At 39.5% G+C, this 17,310-nt stretch overlaps 1 protein-coding gene and 1 long non-coding RNA gene across 2 annotated transcripts; both read right to left on the bottom strand.

Annotated features, from left to right (window-relative positions):
* Window positions 1-239: 239 nt before the first annotated feature.
* Window positions 240-11,816, bottom strand: LOC110049780 (uncharacterized). The gene is made up of 8 exons (XM_020755606.2): window positions 11,682-11,816; window positions 9,681-9,786; window positions 7,863-8,003; window positions 6,968-7,186; window positions 6,610-6,828; window positions 6,133-6,423; window positions 977-1,180; window positions 240-376 (listed from the first exon to the last, which is right to left on the bottom strand). The coding sequence occupies exons 2-7, from the start codon at window positions 9,775-9,777 to the stop codon at window positions 978-980; spliced, it is 1,170 nt and encodes a 389-aa protein (XP_020611265.2). The 5' UTR covers window positions 9,778-9,786; window positions 11,682-11,816; the 3' UTR covers window positions 240-376; window position 977.
* Window positions 11,817-14,273: 2,457 nt separating this feature from the next.
* Window positions 14,274-16,041, bottom strand: LOC149111744 (uncharacterized). Its single transcript, XR_016207112.1, has 2 exons — window positions 15,787-16,041; window positions 14,274-14,323 (listed from the first exon to the last, which is right to left on the bottom strand). It is a non-coding gene; the product is annotated as an uncharacterized LOC149111744 (long non-coding RNA).
* Between the last annotated feature and the right edge of the window lie 1,269 nt (window positions 16,042-17,310).

Raw genomic sequence — 17,310 nt, 5'->3', positions numbered from 1 at the left:
TGTTAGAAGTTAGTTTTGTAGTGTTCTACAATACAGCCGCTTTTCGCGCACGGGCCATTTCGACAACAACAAAAATCAGTAGAAATGAATCTTTTAACGATACTGTGGAACAATCTATTCGAGCAACCCTGAAGCTATAGTCCTTCATGTTATATCACGGACATTCGTCTTATCAATTGGCTGTTCTTAGCATTCATAAAGCAAATAACATCGCCCAAACAAAATCAAAGACATATGGATATGATTGATGAATCTTTATTCAGCAGTTCTGACTCTGTTACACAAAAAGAAGGAAAAAATGAAGAAAATGGCGATGATCGGTTTCCTATATCCTTTTGCATGACATTCTTTTTGTGCAACTGCATCAGGAACGACCCTGTAAAAGAAAATTAAAAAGAAAAAAATGCTACAAAATTACTTAACCTCACCAGGAAATATGTGCTGCTCGTTTTAACCTGGAGGTAAATCAGCTCACTTTCCCAAGAGAGCTGGGTATGAACGTAACGAACTTCGCCCGTTTGTAAAAAGCAGAGTAAATGTTGATAAACTTGTAACTGACATTCCGCGACTAGTTTCTAATTCCCAACCTCGCGATGTTTTAAATTGTTTTTCATGTTTTCTTTTGCTGCTATTTCCTTTTCAGTTCTATCGAATCTTAACTATGATGACAATATGACATAACGACATCGTAATTGTTGGTACACTGTACACAAATTTCCCCAAGTAATATTTAGCCGTGGCGCATGCTTTTTTATTTATATATTTTTATCCATACTTAGAGTGATACCCATAACTTATCTATGTAAACCAAGTTTCGTTTGATTGTCTGACCTACGAGTTCATTTCTTAGCCTTCAATTCAGAGTTAGACGGTTCGTTGGAGGTAGAAGAAGTTGAAGTAAGACCACAGTGAACGTACAGCAAGAAGATCATCATCAAGTAAAAAACTGATAAATATAGCAGAATTATAAAGTCACCTCAGGCGGAAGATTCATCTGGTTCTTCATTAGATCCCTCGGTTGGCTCCTCGGTGGGTTTTTCACTACCCTTGAAGCACCAAGGCACGTCGGGTACTGTCTCATCAAAACAACAGCCCCGCTCGTTCTCGCATTCTTCTCGTCCTATCCCATAATAGCCACAATCTTCTCGTTGGTCCGGGATAATTTCGTCACATTTGTTATCTAGAAGAAGATAAATATGTATATAGTTGTGCTGTATTTAATGTCAATTTAGAATTCCTAAGAGAGAATACTTCCGGAGACCGCGCGAAATCCAAAAAAATAAGGCACATGATAGCTTGCGTAGCAGCCGTTTCCTTTCCGGGCGAGCGAAGGAGCGCCCGTGGGGTGAGCAAACTCTTGGGGTGACGAAGGGATGGGGGATAAAAGGAATCGCCTCCAGCCAAACATTTTACCGAACTTTGTTCGCCCACGAACGGGTAGCAATAGTGCAGTTTCATTGGTTAGAAGCCCGTCAGTCAAAAAGTGACATCAGAAATTTGACATTCATGCATAATCCGACATCCGGAACTAGACATGATCAAAATACATACGGCCGAGTCCGAAGAAGCGTTCGAATTTTCTGTTGAGGAAACGTTGAATGATCTTTCGCAAAACGGCAATAATCACATCGATCCAAAACCGGAGCAAGGAGCTGCCTTTAGAGTCTAGTCAGTGGACAGGATGTCCTTGCAACCCATCTATCAAATACATGTACTCGTGGGAGTGAAGGAAAAAATTTCAAAAGCTTCTGCATGCATTCTCATGGTCTCTCCAGTATAAAATGACGGGCCTACTCGACTCCTACGGTTTGTGACATTCGTACATTAGCCGTTTTCTTTTCAGTCTCTCGACCTTTCTTTGCTTCAAATGTGTTTAAGAGCAATTCTCCAGGGAAGTGAAGCAAAGTTGGAAATGAAAATTTTTAACCAACCTTCAATTTTTGTGTGGAGGTAGGTTGCCTGGGGGGATGAACAAAAACAGCTATATTTGGATCGGCAGGTGTGTCGTTGCCATGGTAACCGCACTTGATCACGTCGGCCTGAGGTCTATGCTTTGACCAAAAAATTTACTCTCAGGAAGTAAAAATAAACGAGTCTGGTTCTCGGGTGCATGTGAACCAATTCAAATGAAATTCATACAGATGGTAGAGCCACTCTCCCAGTTTGTAAAATTCGCCATTAAAGTATTTTGGGTTTTATAATAAAGAAGACAATGCTCGTCCTACTATGTTGCCTGTCAGCAATTTTGACAAGCAGGAAAAACAAGCACAACCATTTCGTAATTTCTCCGAAAGTGCTCTTTCCCAAAAGACCAAATTAACAGCAGAGCTTACATAGATATTGAAGTTTCTAAATATCATAAAATCTATTTGGGGAAAATTATATTCTGGCCATGGGTGTTGAAGGCGTCCGAGGCAAGTTGCAAAAAATTGAAAAATTGGAAATTTTGAGGGCTCTAGTATTTGGCTCATTCAGACTTTAAATAGAGAATATCAGCTTCAGAAGTATTTTCTATCATCTTATCTGTTATCTACATTTGATTGATTAGGTTTTGACCAACGAATTTGATGAAATATAAACTGAAACAAAGCCTACCTTGCAACTCTTGGGAATTTCTTCAGGATGCTTTTGTTGTATAGTTATTGGGTCTCTCCTCAGTTCTCTCGCTCCATTTTCTTGACCGAATCTTGCACAGACTCTAGCGGAAAGGTCAAATCTAACTGGCTAGCCTCACCGAACATGTACTTTTAGACCAGAGATGATGATGCATTAACCCAGATTAACCCGGATATTGAACAGTCGAACAGTCGTGTGTCGACTATCGAAATAATTCATCAATACAGTCCATCCAGGAAGTTAAATAGATGCATCAAGATCACAGCTAAGCAAATGCATGTCTGCGACGATTCTGAATTAAGTCTTTGGCTAATTGAGCCATACATTCCGTGGTGCATGGTTGAGAAGCGAAGTAATAGCTAGAAATCGTTGTTTACCACCAAACGTATGTAGACCGGAAATGCGAGGAGCAAAACTGCTGACCGGATGTACTTTTAAAATGCGGTATACGCGCTTTTTGTTTGTTTGTGTTTGTAGCTTCAGATAAAGCGACATTATCGCAATGGCATTGTCTCTTCTTTAGATATTTTTGGTTCAATATATCATTGATAGAGGGATAAAAGGACGACTTTTGATCCGCTTTTATGACTGTTTTAATGCAGTGGTGAATAAAGAGGACAAAAGAAAAGCACTTTACTGATGGTTTTACGCAACCTGATTACCTCCATTGGCTTTACTGCACTGGGTGAAGTTTGTATAAGAGAGGATACCATTGTTCATCTCTTGGTTTAGCTACAGTAAATCCAAGAGTACTGACAGGTGTTAAAATATGTTCAGGTTTTCGTTAACAACAAATGATGTGCAGGCTTGAATGAGAACAAGGAAGTTAGTTTTTCTAAGAACTCTTGGACGTTCGAATTCTGTCTGTCTATACAGGTATGCAAGCAAGGGAAATTCATGCTGTGCATGCCAAAAATGCAGATTGCACTTGTACCCATTCAACAAAAATAAAATTCAACGTGGGGCCCTGGTGCGTATGAATCCGAGTTAGACTTTCCACTTAAACATTTCAACCATTTCACCATTCTTGGCTTATCGACTATCGCAGTATCTGACTCGATTTTAGCCAAAGAAGTTACTTTTGGATTGTTCAAAGGCATGCATTTGCTTTTTACATTGATCTCGACACATTTACTTTACTTCCTGGTTGGATAATATTGATGAATATAGGTGCTCGACGGCAGAAATCGCGAGTATTACGACCATGTTTTGACCTTTCAACTATTCTTTGTCAAATGTAAGCGGGCTTCTTGTATCATCATCTCTGGTCTGAAACACGGCAAACTGGATATTCGATGGGAGTAACTGTTAGATTAGAGTCAGCGCTAGATTTGGTCAAGAAAATGGAGCGAAAGAAGGAGAGACATTGGAGAGAACCACGCGACGAAAGCATCCTGAAGAAATTCCTAAACCTTCAAGGTAGGTTTTGTATCAATTTATATTCATCAAATTCGTGGGCCAAAACCCTATTAACTAAATGTAGGTAACAGACAAGATAATAAAAGATACTTTTGAAGCTGATTTTCTCTCTCCAAAGCCTGTTTGAGCCAAATACTAGAGCCTTCAAGATTGCCAATTTTGATATTTTGTGCAATTTGCCCCAGGTGTCTTCAGCACCCATGGCCAGAATATAGTTTTCTCCAAATTGATTTTATGATATTTAGAAACGTCAATATCTGTGTAATCTCTGCTGCTAATTTGGTTTATGTGGAAAGAGTACTTTCGGAGAAATGTACGAATATGGTTGTGCTTGTTTTTCCTGCTTGTCAAAATGGCTGACAGGGAACATCGTAAGACGAGCATTTTATTCTTGTTTATAAAACCCAAAATACTTTAACGGCAAATTTGATAAACTGGGAGAGTGACTGTACCATCTGTATGAATTTTATTTGAATTGGTTCACATGCACCCGAGAACCAGACTCGTTTACTTTTACTTTTTGAGAGTGGAACTTTTGCTCAAAACATGGTCCTGAGGCCGACGTCATCTAGTGCGGTTACCATGGCAACGATACATCTGCCGATCCAAATATGGTTGTTTTTGTTTATCCCCCAAGGTAACCTACCTCCACACAAAAATTGAAGGTTGGTTGAAATTTTTCATTTCCAACTTTGCTTCACTTTCCTGGAGAATTACTCTTAATGTTGTGTTATTAGTAGGAATTTTAAGTAGAGTGGAGCCACCAGACAGTGCTTTGGCAAATTTTTAGAGGTCATAAGTCTATGTGGTTACCGCAGTTATCCGCATGTCGCTTCGCAGAGTTTGACACCTCTTTTTAAAATTTGCCATGTGCTTACACTTTGTTCTTGAACACGTATTGTGCACGTCTATTGTGTTGCCCGGCTGGTTTATTCAGTAGAACTGTCAAGTATAGTACGTTGCTTGTTATCGCGATATCATGAATGGTATATCTTCGTCCGGTTTTTCCTCATAGGCTGCCGTAGTTTACTTCGAGAAAGCTATACATATGTAGAGATGCCTGTTTCTTGCATTATTTTGATCGAGCTTATGTCTCTCCACTTTTCCAACTTTTTTTTTTTTGACAGACAATGACAGACGCGGCAACTGTCCGAAGCTATATCGTTATAAAAAGGAAGCGTATTTATGCGCATTATTTGCTTTTAGCGGACTCTGTCAAGCTCATGCTAGGCGCTTGTCAAAAATGTTTTACCGGTCGTTAATGATCATTGGTTATCAGGCGACTGTTAACGCCCCAATGGAGCATGGCATGTTAGGGGCCGTTCGGTAAAATGTCTGGGATTGAATGCAGGCGTTTCCTTCCCTTGCCTCACCCTCTCCGCCTGCTCCTTATTTTTCACATTCGCTCGCAGTTTCGTTCCCTTCGCGTGCTATTTTGCAAACGCCTGCTACGCAGGCTAGGCACATGATTGATTGAAAAACCTTCGAATTTCGCCCAGCGATACCCGACGATGAGTTAATAAACGAGATATATTTTTGTGTTCAGATCTGCCTTTATTTTCCAGAAAATTTGCAAAACATCTGTAAAGGACGTCGAAGGCCACACAATGGTGGACATTAGTGTGCCGAAAAACAACACAAGAACTTCACTTCTGAAAACTGTGAAAGGAAGTAAGCTGCATTAAAATTGGGATCGATATTTGTTTAGGAGGCATTGGAAAATTGTTTAAGTCTAAAACCAGAATTGTTCTCTTAATTCTGCGTTCACAACGAATGCTTGAAAATCACCCAAAATTAACTGTTTCAAAATCTCATTCTGGGGAAATTTTTCAAGAACAATTTTTCCCATGCGGTATAACGGAGAATCACTTGAGATTAGCATTGTGATTTCTGCGGGAAAGCCGCGCTCAATTTCGAGTAAATTACAACAAAGTCAACAATTACAACCTGTCAACAAAGTAAAATGATCGTATTTGAGTCCCTTGAATCGAAACCCAAACCCTAGTGATTAGGATCGTATTAGATCACAAAGTCAATAATATAAATATGTACTTTTCTTGGGTCATTTCTTCAAGTGAGAAGAATGCAACACTGTACCTTCTTCAGTTGGTTCCTCGGTAGACCCCTCAGTTGGTTCCTCGGTAGGTTCCTCAGTTGGTTCCTCGGTAGACCCCTCAGTTGGTTCCTCGGTGGGTTCCTCAGTTGGTTCCTCGGTAGACCCCTCAGTTGGTTCCTCGGTGGGTTCTTCGTTACCCTTGAAGCACCAAGGCACGTTGGGTACTGTCTCATCAAAACAACAACCTCGCTCGGTTTCGCATTTTTCCCGTCCTATCCCATAATAGCCACAATCTTCTCGTTCCTCCGGGACAATTCCATAGCATTTGTTATCTGGAAGAGAAAAGTATAACTCTCTTGTATTACAAGTCAATTTAGAACTTAAATGCCTTGATGCAATGATTGGCTAAGAAAAATTAAAACCTTTTTACCAGTAGTCCACTTCTTGTCGAATGAAAATACAAGAAACGAACCTTCCTTCGGTCCTTTTCTTCAAGTGAAAATAATGCAACTCTGTACCTTTCTCAGTTGGTTCCTCGGTAGGCTCCTCAGTTGGTTCTTCGGTAGGTTTCTCATTTGGTTCCTCGGTGGGTTCTTCACTACCCTTGAAACACCAAGGCACGTCGGGTACTGTTTCATCATAACAACAACCTCGCTCGTCCTCGCATTCTTTCCGTCCTATCCCATAATAGCCACAATCTTCTCGTTGGTCTGGGATAATTTCGTCACATTTGTTATCTGGAAAACAGAAATGTATAATGCTGCTTCATTTAATGTTATAATTTTAATTAAAGCCTTGATGGACTGATTCATCAAGGAAAGTTATAACCTTTACTAGTATTCTAATTCCTCAATTGAGAACAATGCAACTCTGTACCTTCCTCAGTTGGCTTCTCGGTAGGTTCCTCAGTTGGTTCCTCGGTAGTTTCTTCAGTTGGTGCTTCAGTTGGTGCTTTCGCACCCTTGAAGCACCAAGGCACGTTGGGTACTGTATGATCAAAACAACAACCTTGTTCGTTCTCGCATTGTTCACGCTGTATCCCAAAATAGCCGCAATCTTCTCGTTCCTCCGGAACAATTCCGTAGCATTTGTCATCTGGATAATTAAAAAAAGGTATGTTAATTTAGAATTTAAAAGCCTTGGCAGACTGATTGGCATGAAAGTTAAGACCTTTAGTAAACTTTTCAGGGAAGTTGGCTCGCGAGAGCGCCAGAGTATTATAGATTCGCTGATGTATTTGTTGAGTCCACTGCATGCGGAGATTTCTTTGACTTTCCTCAACTCATTCTCTGAACTCAATTGACCTTCCAGGAATAGCTATTTTGTTGTCTTAACATAAAGAACGAAAATCAAATAGAATCTCGCAGGTCGTAATATCAGTTCACTGGTGAAATTTTTATCGTTTGAGTCGGAAAGATTTTTATCTTGTAATATTCCTTAGAAAAAATTCAGTACTTATTAAATAGTAATGTGGAGGCGCGGTGGCCTTATGGTTAGTTTGCTGGTCTCCGGATCGAGTGGTCCGGGTTCGAGCCCTGGCCGGGGACATTGCCTTGTGTTTTTGGGTAAGACACTTGACTATCACAGTGCCGTTCTCCACCCATGTGTACAAATGGGTACCGGCGAATTTAATGCTGGGGGTAACCCTGTGATCGGACTAGCATTCCATACAGGGGGAATAGATTATTCCCACTTGGCTCGTATGTAGACTTTACCGAAATAGTATTATTAGACAGTATTATCATACATTTCCCTTGGACTGCATACTAACCAGTTGGATAAAAGCAGGTTATAGTGTTATAGCCGTAGTCGGTGTCGTCATAGCAACACTCCCTGCCTTCACAGGTGTACTCGTCAATACCATACCATCCACAATCATTGCGGTCGTCAGGAAAAACGCTGCATTTGTCAGCTGTATTGGAAAGATACATAACTGGTTTCGCTAAATTTATTTCTACATTTTTGCGACTGTGTTAAGTTACATGAGAAATTCGCTCACTTCTTATCTTTACTATCCTGACGTTCTCCATAAATGTCTTAATACAGTAGAATCTTTCTTCGTAGGTGTCCTTCCCACAAAAAAAAAGAAAAAAAAAAAAAAAAAATCGTACCCGTGCTGTTTTCAATGAAACTCCCACAAAATATAAATCAATATTAACAAAGGTTATGAAACGTAGAATTTGTTAAAATTTTGTTTTATTTTGGTGATTCTTTTCCTTTTTTTTTTTTTTTTTTTGAAAGCGGTGGCTGAAGCCAGTAAACGCCAAAATGTCCGCATCAGTGGCATTGGGTTAAATTAGGCGGTTATCAAATACGATCGTTGATACATGAAGCGACAATCCCCCAGAGTGTGTCAGCATTTTCCTGTATTTTCATTTCTTCATACACCTATCAAGTTCCGGTATAAAACATATTCCAAAACGTACTGGGTTAGAGGCTGCCTACTTTGGTCCTTATCTACCCGTCAACATTCTGCCGGCCAAATTTCACCGAAATCTGTCCACATTATATACCCTATTAATTCATGTAAAGAGGAAAGATTCGCTCGAATTGAAACGAGTGTGAGTTTTCCCCCGGCAAAAGATTTATAAACATGACACGCCTTCTCAGAGAGTTATGTCACGAAAAGCCACCAGCCAATGAAATAAGAGAACTTCTTAGCTGGTCCACGCGTAGTCTCTTTTTCGCTTAGTCCGTTATGCTTGACGCGAGAGAAAGCCGCGCAAGATAAAAAAAAAAAAAAAAACATGGCCCCGCAAAATTTGGCGCTGCCATTTTTATCCCTCGCGGTTTCATTTACTGTCACGCTCTAAGGACTAAGCCTAGCAGTTTGCAGCAAAATAGATTTTCTGGGAGCGACAGTTTCACGGTCACGTTCTTCCAGCCTGTTTGCTTTGTGCTCGCGTTAGTCAACAATGGGGAGAAGTGGTAAACAGAAATCGCTATACTAGACAACCAGAGGATTTCTAAAACCAAATGCTCACGCACGGCGGACAATAGTTCGAAACAGAAAGTGATCACTGGTTAAAAAAAAAACAACAACAACAACAACCAACCAACCAACCAACCAACCAACAAACACACGTTGATCGTTGACTTCAAATGATTCTCGGTTACCTTAAAGCATGTTTGTGTTAAAGTATATTGATGTTTTGCTTAGGCCACTACGCCTCGAGCTAATCTCTGACTATCGTGTGACCGCAGAATTTTGATGTTCAGGAGTTCTGCTCAGTGAAGAAGGCTAGGAAAGCTTACTATTGGCGATGTTCATTTTGGCCAATAATGGTGCTTTTTTTACCTCTACTGATTTTTGTCAGTCCGTTTGCTCAATAGAAGTGTATTCTTTAAAGAATTCGTAATCTAGTTTCATAATTTTTCAAGGCCTATGTGTAGCCCAGACGATTGGCTTTGTCCTTAGTGACGGCAAAAACCGTCACATGGTATACGAATAAGTAAGTTTCTGTTCCCAGCTCTTCTGAAAGACACTGTTCTTTACTTTAGTTTCTTCGGGATGAAATACTTCGTTTCCCCTCGAACGCATGATTAGTCCCTCTCGGTAACATGTAGTCGTATTTGAAATTTCACTTACCGGGTCCATCGAACAATCGCCAGAAGCCTAAATTTCTGCCCAGGGCTAATGGAGCCAGGGCAAATAAAGTGAGCAAAGCTACAATCTTGGAGTTCATTTTCTTGACCTGCAAAGGAATTCTACAACTTAACAATAAATATAATATATAAAACAGGCCTCCCACGTAGTCCAAATGTACCCCGAGGCCCGTTAAGCCCGCTATTCACAAAATTGAAAACAAAAACTTCATCATTACATTGTTTCTGGAAATTTTGTACGATTATTTGAGGCGCGAGTGGTGTAGAAGCAAATACCAACCTTTAGAACTGACCGAGAAATAGCCAAAGCAAATATCTTTTTTTGTTACTGTATAATTCCAAATAGTTCTTGAGAGTTGCGTGCACATTTTAAATTCTTTTCGAGCGTGCACGTATTATAGATGCTTTCTTAATCATCTACTATTGTCAAAGTTTTGGATAATTGATCTTTCACCCTTTTGTCACAGGAAGGGAGGGGAACCATTGAAAGTGTTGACTAATAATTTATTACGTAAGCTGGATTTTGGATTCGACTATTTTTGAACTTTTTAGGGGAATCTTCAGCTGAGAGGTAGTTGGGTGACTTATCTCAACAATGTTAGGTTCCTTGCCTAGTATGACGAACTGTTTGCATCAGTGATTTGATGTCAAGAGTCATGCAAGACTAGCTCTCAAAAACAAATTTGCACCTTTAATTTTACACTGGACCTTCTCTTTGTTTCATAACCAAGTTACCGTGACATGGTAATTTTAAGCGCCAAAATAAATTATACCTATTCAGTGAGCAGTTGGACCTCGCTGATTTGAACACGGCTATTTCGAATTTCACGTTATTTCGAACTGAAAACATTTCTCCTGGATTTGGCGTTCGGTCATTTACTTTCGGCTATTTCGAACTCCCGCGATTTCGCGCGATCTATTTTTCGTATCCCCTTCTAGCTCAAAATAGCGGGGTTTAACTGTACTTGGGAACACTTTTGCATAATTTGTTTATACTGAATTTGTTTACTCATTGTATCCCGGTGCGGAAAGTTTACTGTTCGGTAGTTCTGCAATCCAGCGATTTCGATATCTCTATCAAACGAAGGATGTTCGTATTTTCGTTTCCCATGCTAAAAGGCGGGAACTCCATTGAAGCTTTTCTAAGCGCGCCATACTATTTAACCGCAAATTGTTTTATGTATCAGTATTAACCCAGGATACTCGTTTGGTTTAGTAATCCGTGCGTAACCTTGATGATGTTCACGTGCCAAAATTCATTATGCTAATTAAAGAGCAATTTTATAATAGTTAGAACCCTGTTGCATAAACTTGTCACTGCAGTGCATTTCGCTGCAAAATTAATTTTTTTCATAATTTTTCTCGCTAAAAATCTATAAATTGCCGAACTATCGACTTCGGTAGTCGGTTTTCTATAAAGGTTGTTATAATAAGATCTTTGTTTAGCTCAATACATGCATCGTTTTGTTTTCCAGCTAGTCCCAGAAAGGCGGGAACTCCGTTAGGACGTGCATAGGAAACTTCTGCCTGATCATCCGGAGACTATGGTTTGCCGTCTTTAAGATCGCTCTTTTGAAACAACTTCTGGCACATACAGACCCTGAACATATATCATTTCGCAATCAGCAGCAGAACACTAGGGGTATCTTAAACCTAGTGACGGAAATAATTGTCAAAGTAACATTCATTTACCCAGTGGTAATTTTCATAAGCAGGCACAAGAGACTGACTTTGGTGCCAATTTTGTGCCTGGATAATTGGCTAATCTGTGAATGTACTCAAACATGAGCTTAAAATCTGCAGAATGAACTCCTTTACAGGGTTAAAAGAATGTTTCACTCCGTAACTTTGCCAATGATTTATCCGCGCTGACAATCCAACAGACAGTGAGATCAAAGAATAATCGTGGAACCCTTCTATAAATCGAAACTTAAAAGAATAAGGCGTTATCGAGCCCTCTCATTCTTGAGTATTTTCGACTTACCTTGAAGAATTTTCTGCCTTAGCTTTCAGACGATCGGGAGTGTAGAGCAACGCTGGCAACCACTTAACAATTTTCCCGCTATTGTTCACAGCAGCAAGAGGAAGATTGGGGCGATATACCGTGTTCCTAGTGGTTTATAGCAACGTGCTATGCAGTGGAGGGCTGGCACTAGACAAAACTTCGTTCCGCTCCAGAAACCTGGAGATTCTTGGACTTATTGTTTGCTTCTTTTGTTTACCTTATTTATTCTATCTATAGATTTCCTATCAGTTTATATTTCTTCTTTTAGCTATCGCTGTTCATTTGGTTTTAGCCTTAGACTTAAGTCTTGATTTCCGAAACTCATTACACGTAGAAACAATACCTCTCGGGTATTGCCTTGCAGATACAACGACTGCGCTTGCATAAAATCAATACAAGCGTTATCCAAAAGCTTGCTGTTCAAACAAAAGGACACTTTTACTTTATAAATAACAAAAATAAAGACAAGGTTAAAGCTGGTTAGGCCTTAAAACGAGGATTCTGCTCTGAATTTGACGGTAACTTAGTTCGATAATTCTTTATTAAGCTCATTCATAAAATTATCAAATAACTTAACATCTAGAAATAACACACACAAAAAAAAAATTAAAAAATTATTTAATATTTATACTGAAAATGAAGTTCGAGCTTGAGAACATAATTAAATTGTTTGTGTTCTTCTTAGCTCCTCGTACAATTTAAGTTCTATATAAGCCAAATCAGAGTTTCAAGAATTGGTGCATTGTGCACACGTTTTTATCCCTAATCTATTCTCATCTTCTGTTTTCTTTTTTTAAATAACAAAGAAGACAATAAAGTAGGGACAAAAACGCATGCCACTGCATTAATTCTTGAAACTCCGATTTGGCTTATCGGCAGTAGGTGAATAAAAGAAAGCAAGGAAGGAGAAATTAAATACGACGCGAAAATGTGGGCCGTGTTTAGCGTGAGGGAAAATAGCTTCGCCTCCTGTTCTGTCAGGTGTTATATTACGTATAGTTCTTCAAGAGAGACAGGATCCTTCTGAGACTTCCAAGAGACTGACTCATTCATTATTACAAAAAAAAAAAAAAAAAAAAAAAAAACCGATCAAAGATGAACACGATTTGGGAAAAATTAAATAAGCGCTCCCCTCGATTAAGCGACTCCCTCGAATAAGCGCCCCCCGTCTTCTCCTAAATTTGAAATAAGCACTCCGGGCGCTAATTCGAGGATTTACAGTACCCAGTTTTGGTGGCAAGTCGGAAATTTATGCGCAAAGAAAAAAATTGTCAAAATTTTTTTTCCTCTTTTGTACATATTTTATGGCACTTGAAACCCGGCTCTTTTTGAGAAATTCATTGCCCTCACTTAAACCGAAACTATCGATTGTATTTTTGGTTGACATCAATCATAAAATTACGACGACAAGCAACGAAACAATCGCAACCCGTTTAGGCATGACCCCTTAAACACTCCGAAGTAACCCCCTGAAAATTGGAGTCAATCATTCTGCATTCAGCCGCCCGGAGGGGGTGGTGGGTTCAGCAACCGGAAAAAACAAAACAAAACAAAACAAAAAACAAAACAAAAAAACAAAACAAAACAAACAAAAAAACAAAAAAAAACAAAGACAAAACAAAACTACACTGATCCGACGCAACACGTACAAAAGGCATTTACTGCGTCTTTCACGTGAACACCACTCAATAGACGGTTTCCCGTTTCGCCGTGAACTGGGCAAATGTGAAGAGGCAGGTTTGAAAAGTGTCACAGTGTATTGGTATCTCGATGCTGATGACTTTCGCTTTCGCTTTCTCTTTCTCCGAGTTGGCACTGCCTAATCATTGTCCTGACCAAGTAACTTTACACCACCAAGTTTCGGTCTAAAATTGGCGTACTTGAGAATTTGGTCTTATGAACTTATGACTAGGAAAAGAAAATTATTTATCAAAGGAAGATCGAAGCAGCACAGCTGTGAGACAGGGAGAGGGGTGGGGAAGAAGTGAGTTGGAGGACACGTGGGGTAATGTGGAAAAGTAAGATAAATGAAGGAAATATAGGGTGACACGGACTACGCATTTTCTTTAAAGGCCAACAAACCTTTCATATATTTATACTTATCAATCGAAATTGTGTTCTCTTACTCAATATTAACCAGTGACAGGAGCACCTGGAGTCATGGGCTCCTGTCAGTGAGATATTCAGGCTGACCTAAGTCACTTACTAATTCAGCTTCATAGTTGCCCCTTGCTGTTTTGATAAATGATAGAGGACTTATTGGATTCAGTTTGGAGTAAAACGTGTGATGGGATCATGATGTTATGTTACGGTACTGAAGCTGACGCTCTGTAAATTAAAGGAAACCCTCTCAAACTCCTCTATCTTTCCATTTCTCTCAAATATCTTCTCAGGAATGAACAATTTATAGACTGCCCCGGCCTTCTCAAACGAGATGATCAACTCGACACTCAAGACACTACATAAGTGTTTTTTTTTTTTTTCATTTTCAGCGACCATGTTTATTTCATCATATTATTATTTTTTTAACACCATTTATTACCAATTTATATTAAATGGCACTGATATTCGTTTTCATTTATGGGGAAAGCTCCTCGCCATTTCTTTTATATTTCATCCCTCTGTGAAGTTGAAAACAAGTATAACGTTGTTTTAGCATAACATAAACACTAAATGCTAGTTTTAAAAGTTAAAAAACTGCTAGGACAAAATGTTACTTTTAAAGAAATGTATCAGGTCGCGCAGACAATGCAGTATCCGGGATTACCGTAATGAGCCGATTTAGCGCCCTCCTTCCATTAAGCGCCTCCTTTCGAATAATCGCCCCCCTTCGAATGTGTTTTTATTAAGAAGTGCCCCTATTCCAATAAGCGCCCTTATTCTAATATTATAACATAACAGTGCCGTCATAGTACGTATCAACGGAGGTTCATCTCTCTTAATAGTGCCGCATCATAAAGACAATGAACTTCGTCCGTGTTTCCCGACCATTATGTCCATGTGAATGCATAATTTCTTCAAACGAATGATTTCTTGTTCAAGTTTTGTTTTGAACATTCGACGGTTTCTCAAAAAAGAAATAAGCGTTCTGTCACGAATAAGCGTCCTGTCTCAAATAAGCGCCTTCCCTTGAGGTACCAAAAGTAAATAAGAGCCCCGGGCGCTAAATCGAATCATTACGGTAGTTATGTAATTTTCCTGATATAGTCATACTATTAACCCCATCAAGACGGACGCGAGAAGGGAGTTTGAGGCCGTCATTCAACTTTGAAGGCTTGTAACTTAGAAAAGCGTTGAAACAATAGACACCAAATTTGGCGACTTTCCTAAAATTTATCTGGAAAAATTTTAGTATGACGTGTCATCGGTCAAAGATATTGACATTTCTTTGGCAGCTATATCGTATTGAGAAGCATGTTTTCCAAATTTTAACCAACTTAGGCCAATTTGACTTCCTTAGTTATTTTCACCGTTTCTGGTCGATTTCTGACTATTTTTTGAGCCATTTTTGAAAGCTTTCTATTGTTTAACGATAAAAATCATAAAAATCCAAGATGGCGGCCATATAGATGCATGCCAGAAATGATGCCGTTGTGTCCAAGTCGGATATGAGGTCCTTTGTCATCTTCTTTGTTGTTGACCTCAAGGAAAACTTTTTTGTCTCACTTCGCGTACTTTAATTAATTTTCTAAAGTGATGGTGAGCGCTGAGAGTAAGGGAGATTGGGGATTAATGGGCGCCGATAGAGGAAGAAAAACAAAGGTGTAAGCAGACCAAAGAAAGCTCCATCTTAATAGGGTTAATTTCGCTTTCGAACAGGCTCCCGGTGAGGACGGCAAAAAAGAATTGGGCGAGCAAAGCGAGCGGACGAGCGCGAAACTGAAGAATTTGGAGAGCGAAGCGATCGGTGCTGGACGCTTCGGTCGGGCTGGCGGGGAAGCTGTTCGCAGGCTAGGTTAATTAAGCATCAATAACTAGAAATTTGACACTTCTATCATCTGTAGAGTCTTCCTCCGCCAATCAATTTGCAGCACTTGCAGTAGTGTATACATTGGAGAATTCAACTAACTTAAAATATTCTTACTTGGAACTCCTTGAAAGCAATGAGGGACACCTTGACCAACGTTTTCGTCAAAACAACAGCCCTTTCCTTCACAAACATCCCTGCTTATTCCCGGAAAACCACAATCTTTCCTATTTTGGGGAAGGATTCCGTGACATTGGTGGTCTGTTGAGAGAAACAAAATACTTTAAGGACAGTACATCGCTGGGTACAGAACAAATCGTGGCTGACTGTATAAAACTATATGACATAATTTAATATCTAAAATTCCCCCCGGCCCACTTCCCCTCCCCTCCCCCCCCCCCCCAAAAAAAAATCGAAAATATTTTTCGTTTTTCTGTACAGTTTTAAAAACAGAAGAATACAAAAGCAAAAACCGACACAACGTAGGATGAGTTTTTGAAGGTGTACTATATTTCGGCTGGCCAAACCAGCCTTCTTCAGGTGCAATGGAAAATTTTACATTGGTATGTGTTTTTATGTAGCCGATATTTACGTAATACCGGAAATACGCAAAAGTAATAGATAGTGTAAATTAAAGATAAGCATACGGTAAAATAAAATAACATGATAAAAGAACATAATAAAAGAAAACAAATGGAAACAATATGTTTCTTCGCGGATGTTCGACGAGCCGCTGACATCCCCCGCAGACTCTCGTTACAAACCAAAGACGTCAACAGACCTAACCGTATACCATTTATAACTACCTTCAATCCATCACTCCCTCACATCTCTAACATCATTAAAAAACATTACAATTTGTTGCTCTCTTCTAACCGCTGCAAAAACGCTTTTCAGCATTTGCCTGTTGTAGCTTTCTGACGCTCCCCTAACCTTCGTGACTTACGAGTTACAGCTAAACTCTCTTCTAATTCTTCTAATCCCCAACTCCCTTCTGGTTCTTTCCGTTGTGGCAAAAACTGTGCTACTTGTCCCTACATTACTCACGGACTTACTACATATACCTTTTTTTCTACCGGGGAAACACGCCCCATAAAATCTAACCTGACCTGTGACACTAGAAACCTCATCTACATGATTCAATGTAACCGCTGTAATTTACAATACATAGGAGAGACGAAACGACGATTAAAAGACCGATTTAACGAACACCGCCGTAGCATAGATAACCCTAACAACAAATCTAAACCTATTACAGCCGCCGAACATTTCCTGTCCTCTCCTAACCACACCGCTAACGACATGCAATTAATCCCCATCGAAAAAATCGTTTCTAACCGAGACTCTATCCGTAAGGCCAGGGAAGCTTTTTTAATTCAAAAAGGCAGAACAATTGATCCTGATGGTCTGAACATCCGCAAAGAAACATATTAATTGTTTCCATTTGTTTTCTTTTATTATGTTCTTTTATCATGTTATTTTATTTTACCGTATGCTTATCTTTAATTTACACTATCTATTACTTTTGCGTATTTCCGGTATTACGTAAATATCGGCTACATAAAAACACGCACCAATGTAAAATTTTCCATTGTACCTGAAGAAGGCTGGTTTGGCCAGCCGAAATATAGTACACCTTCA

This window comes from Orbicella faveolata, unplaced genomic scaffold (genome assembly GCF_042242905.1).
Source record: "Orbicella faveolata isolate gen_17 unplaced genomic scaffold, um_ofav_v1 contig_2, whole genome shotgun sequence".
Classification (NCBI taxonomy): Eukaryota; Metazoa; Cnidaria; class Anthozoa; order Scleractinia; family Merulinidae; genus Orbicella; species Orbicella faveolata.
The sequence above is the reverse complement of the archived record's forward strand: the minus strand, read 5'-3'. Positions and strand labels throughout refer to the sequence as shown.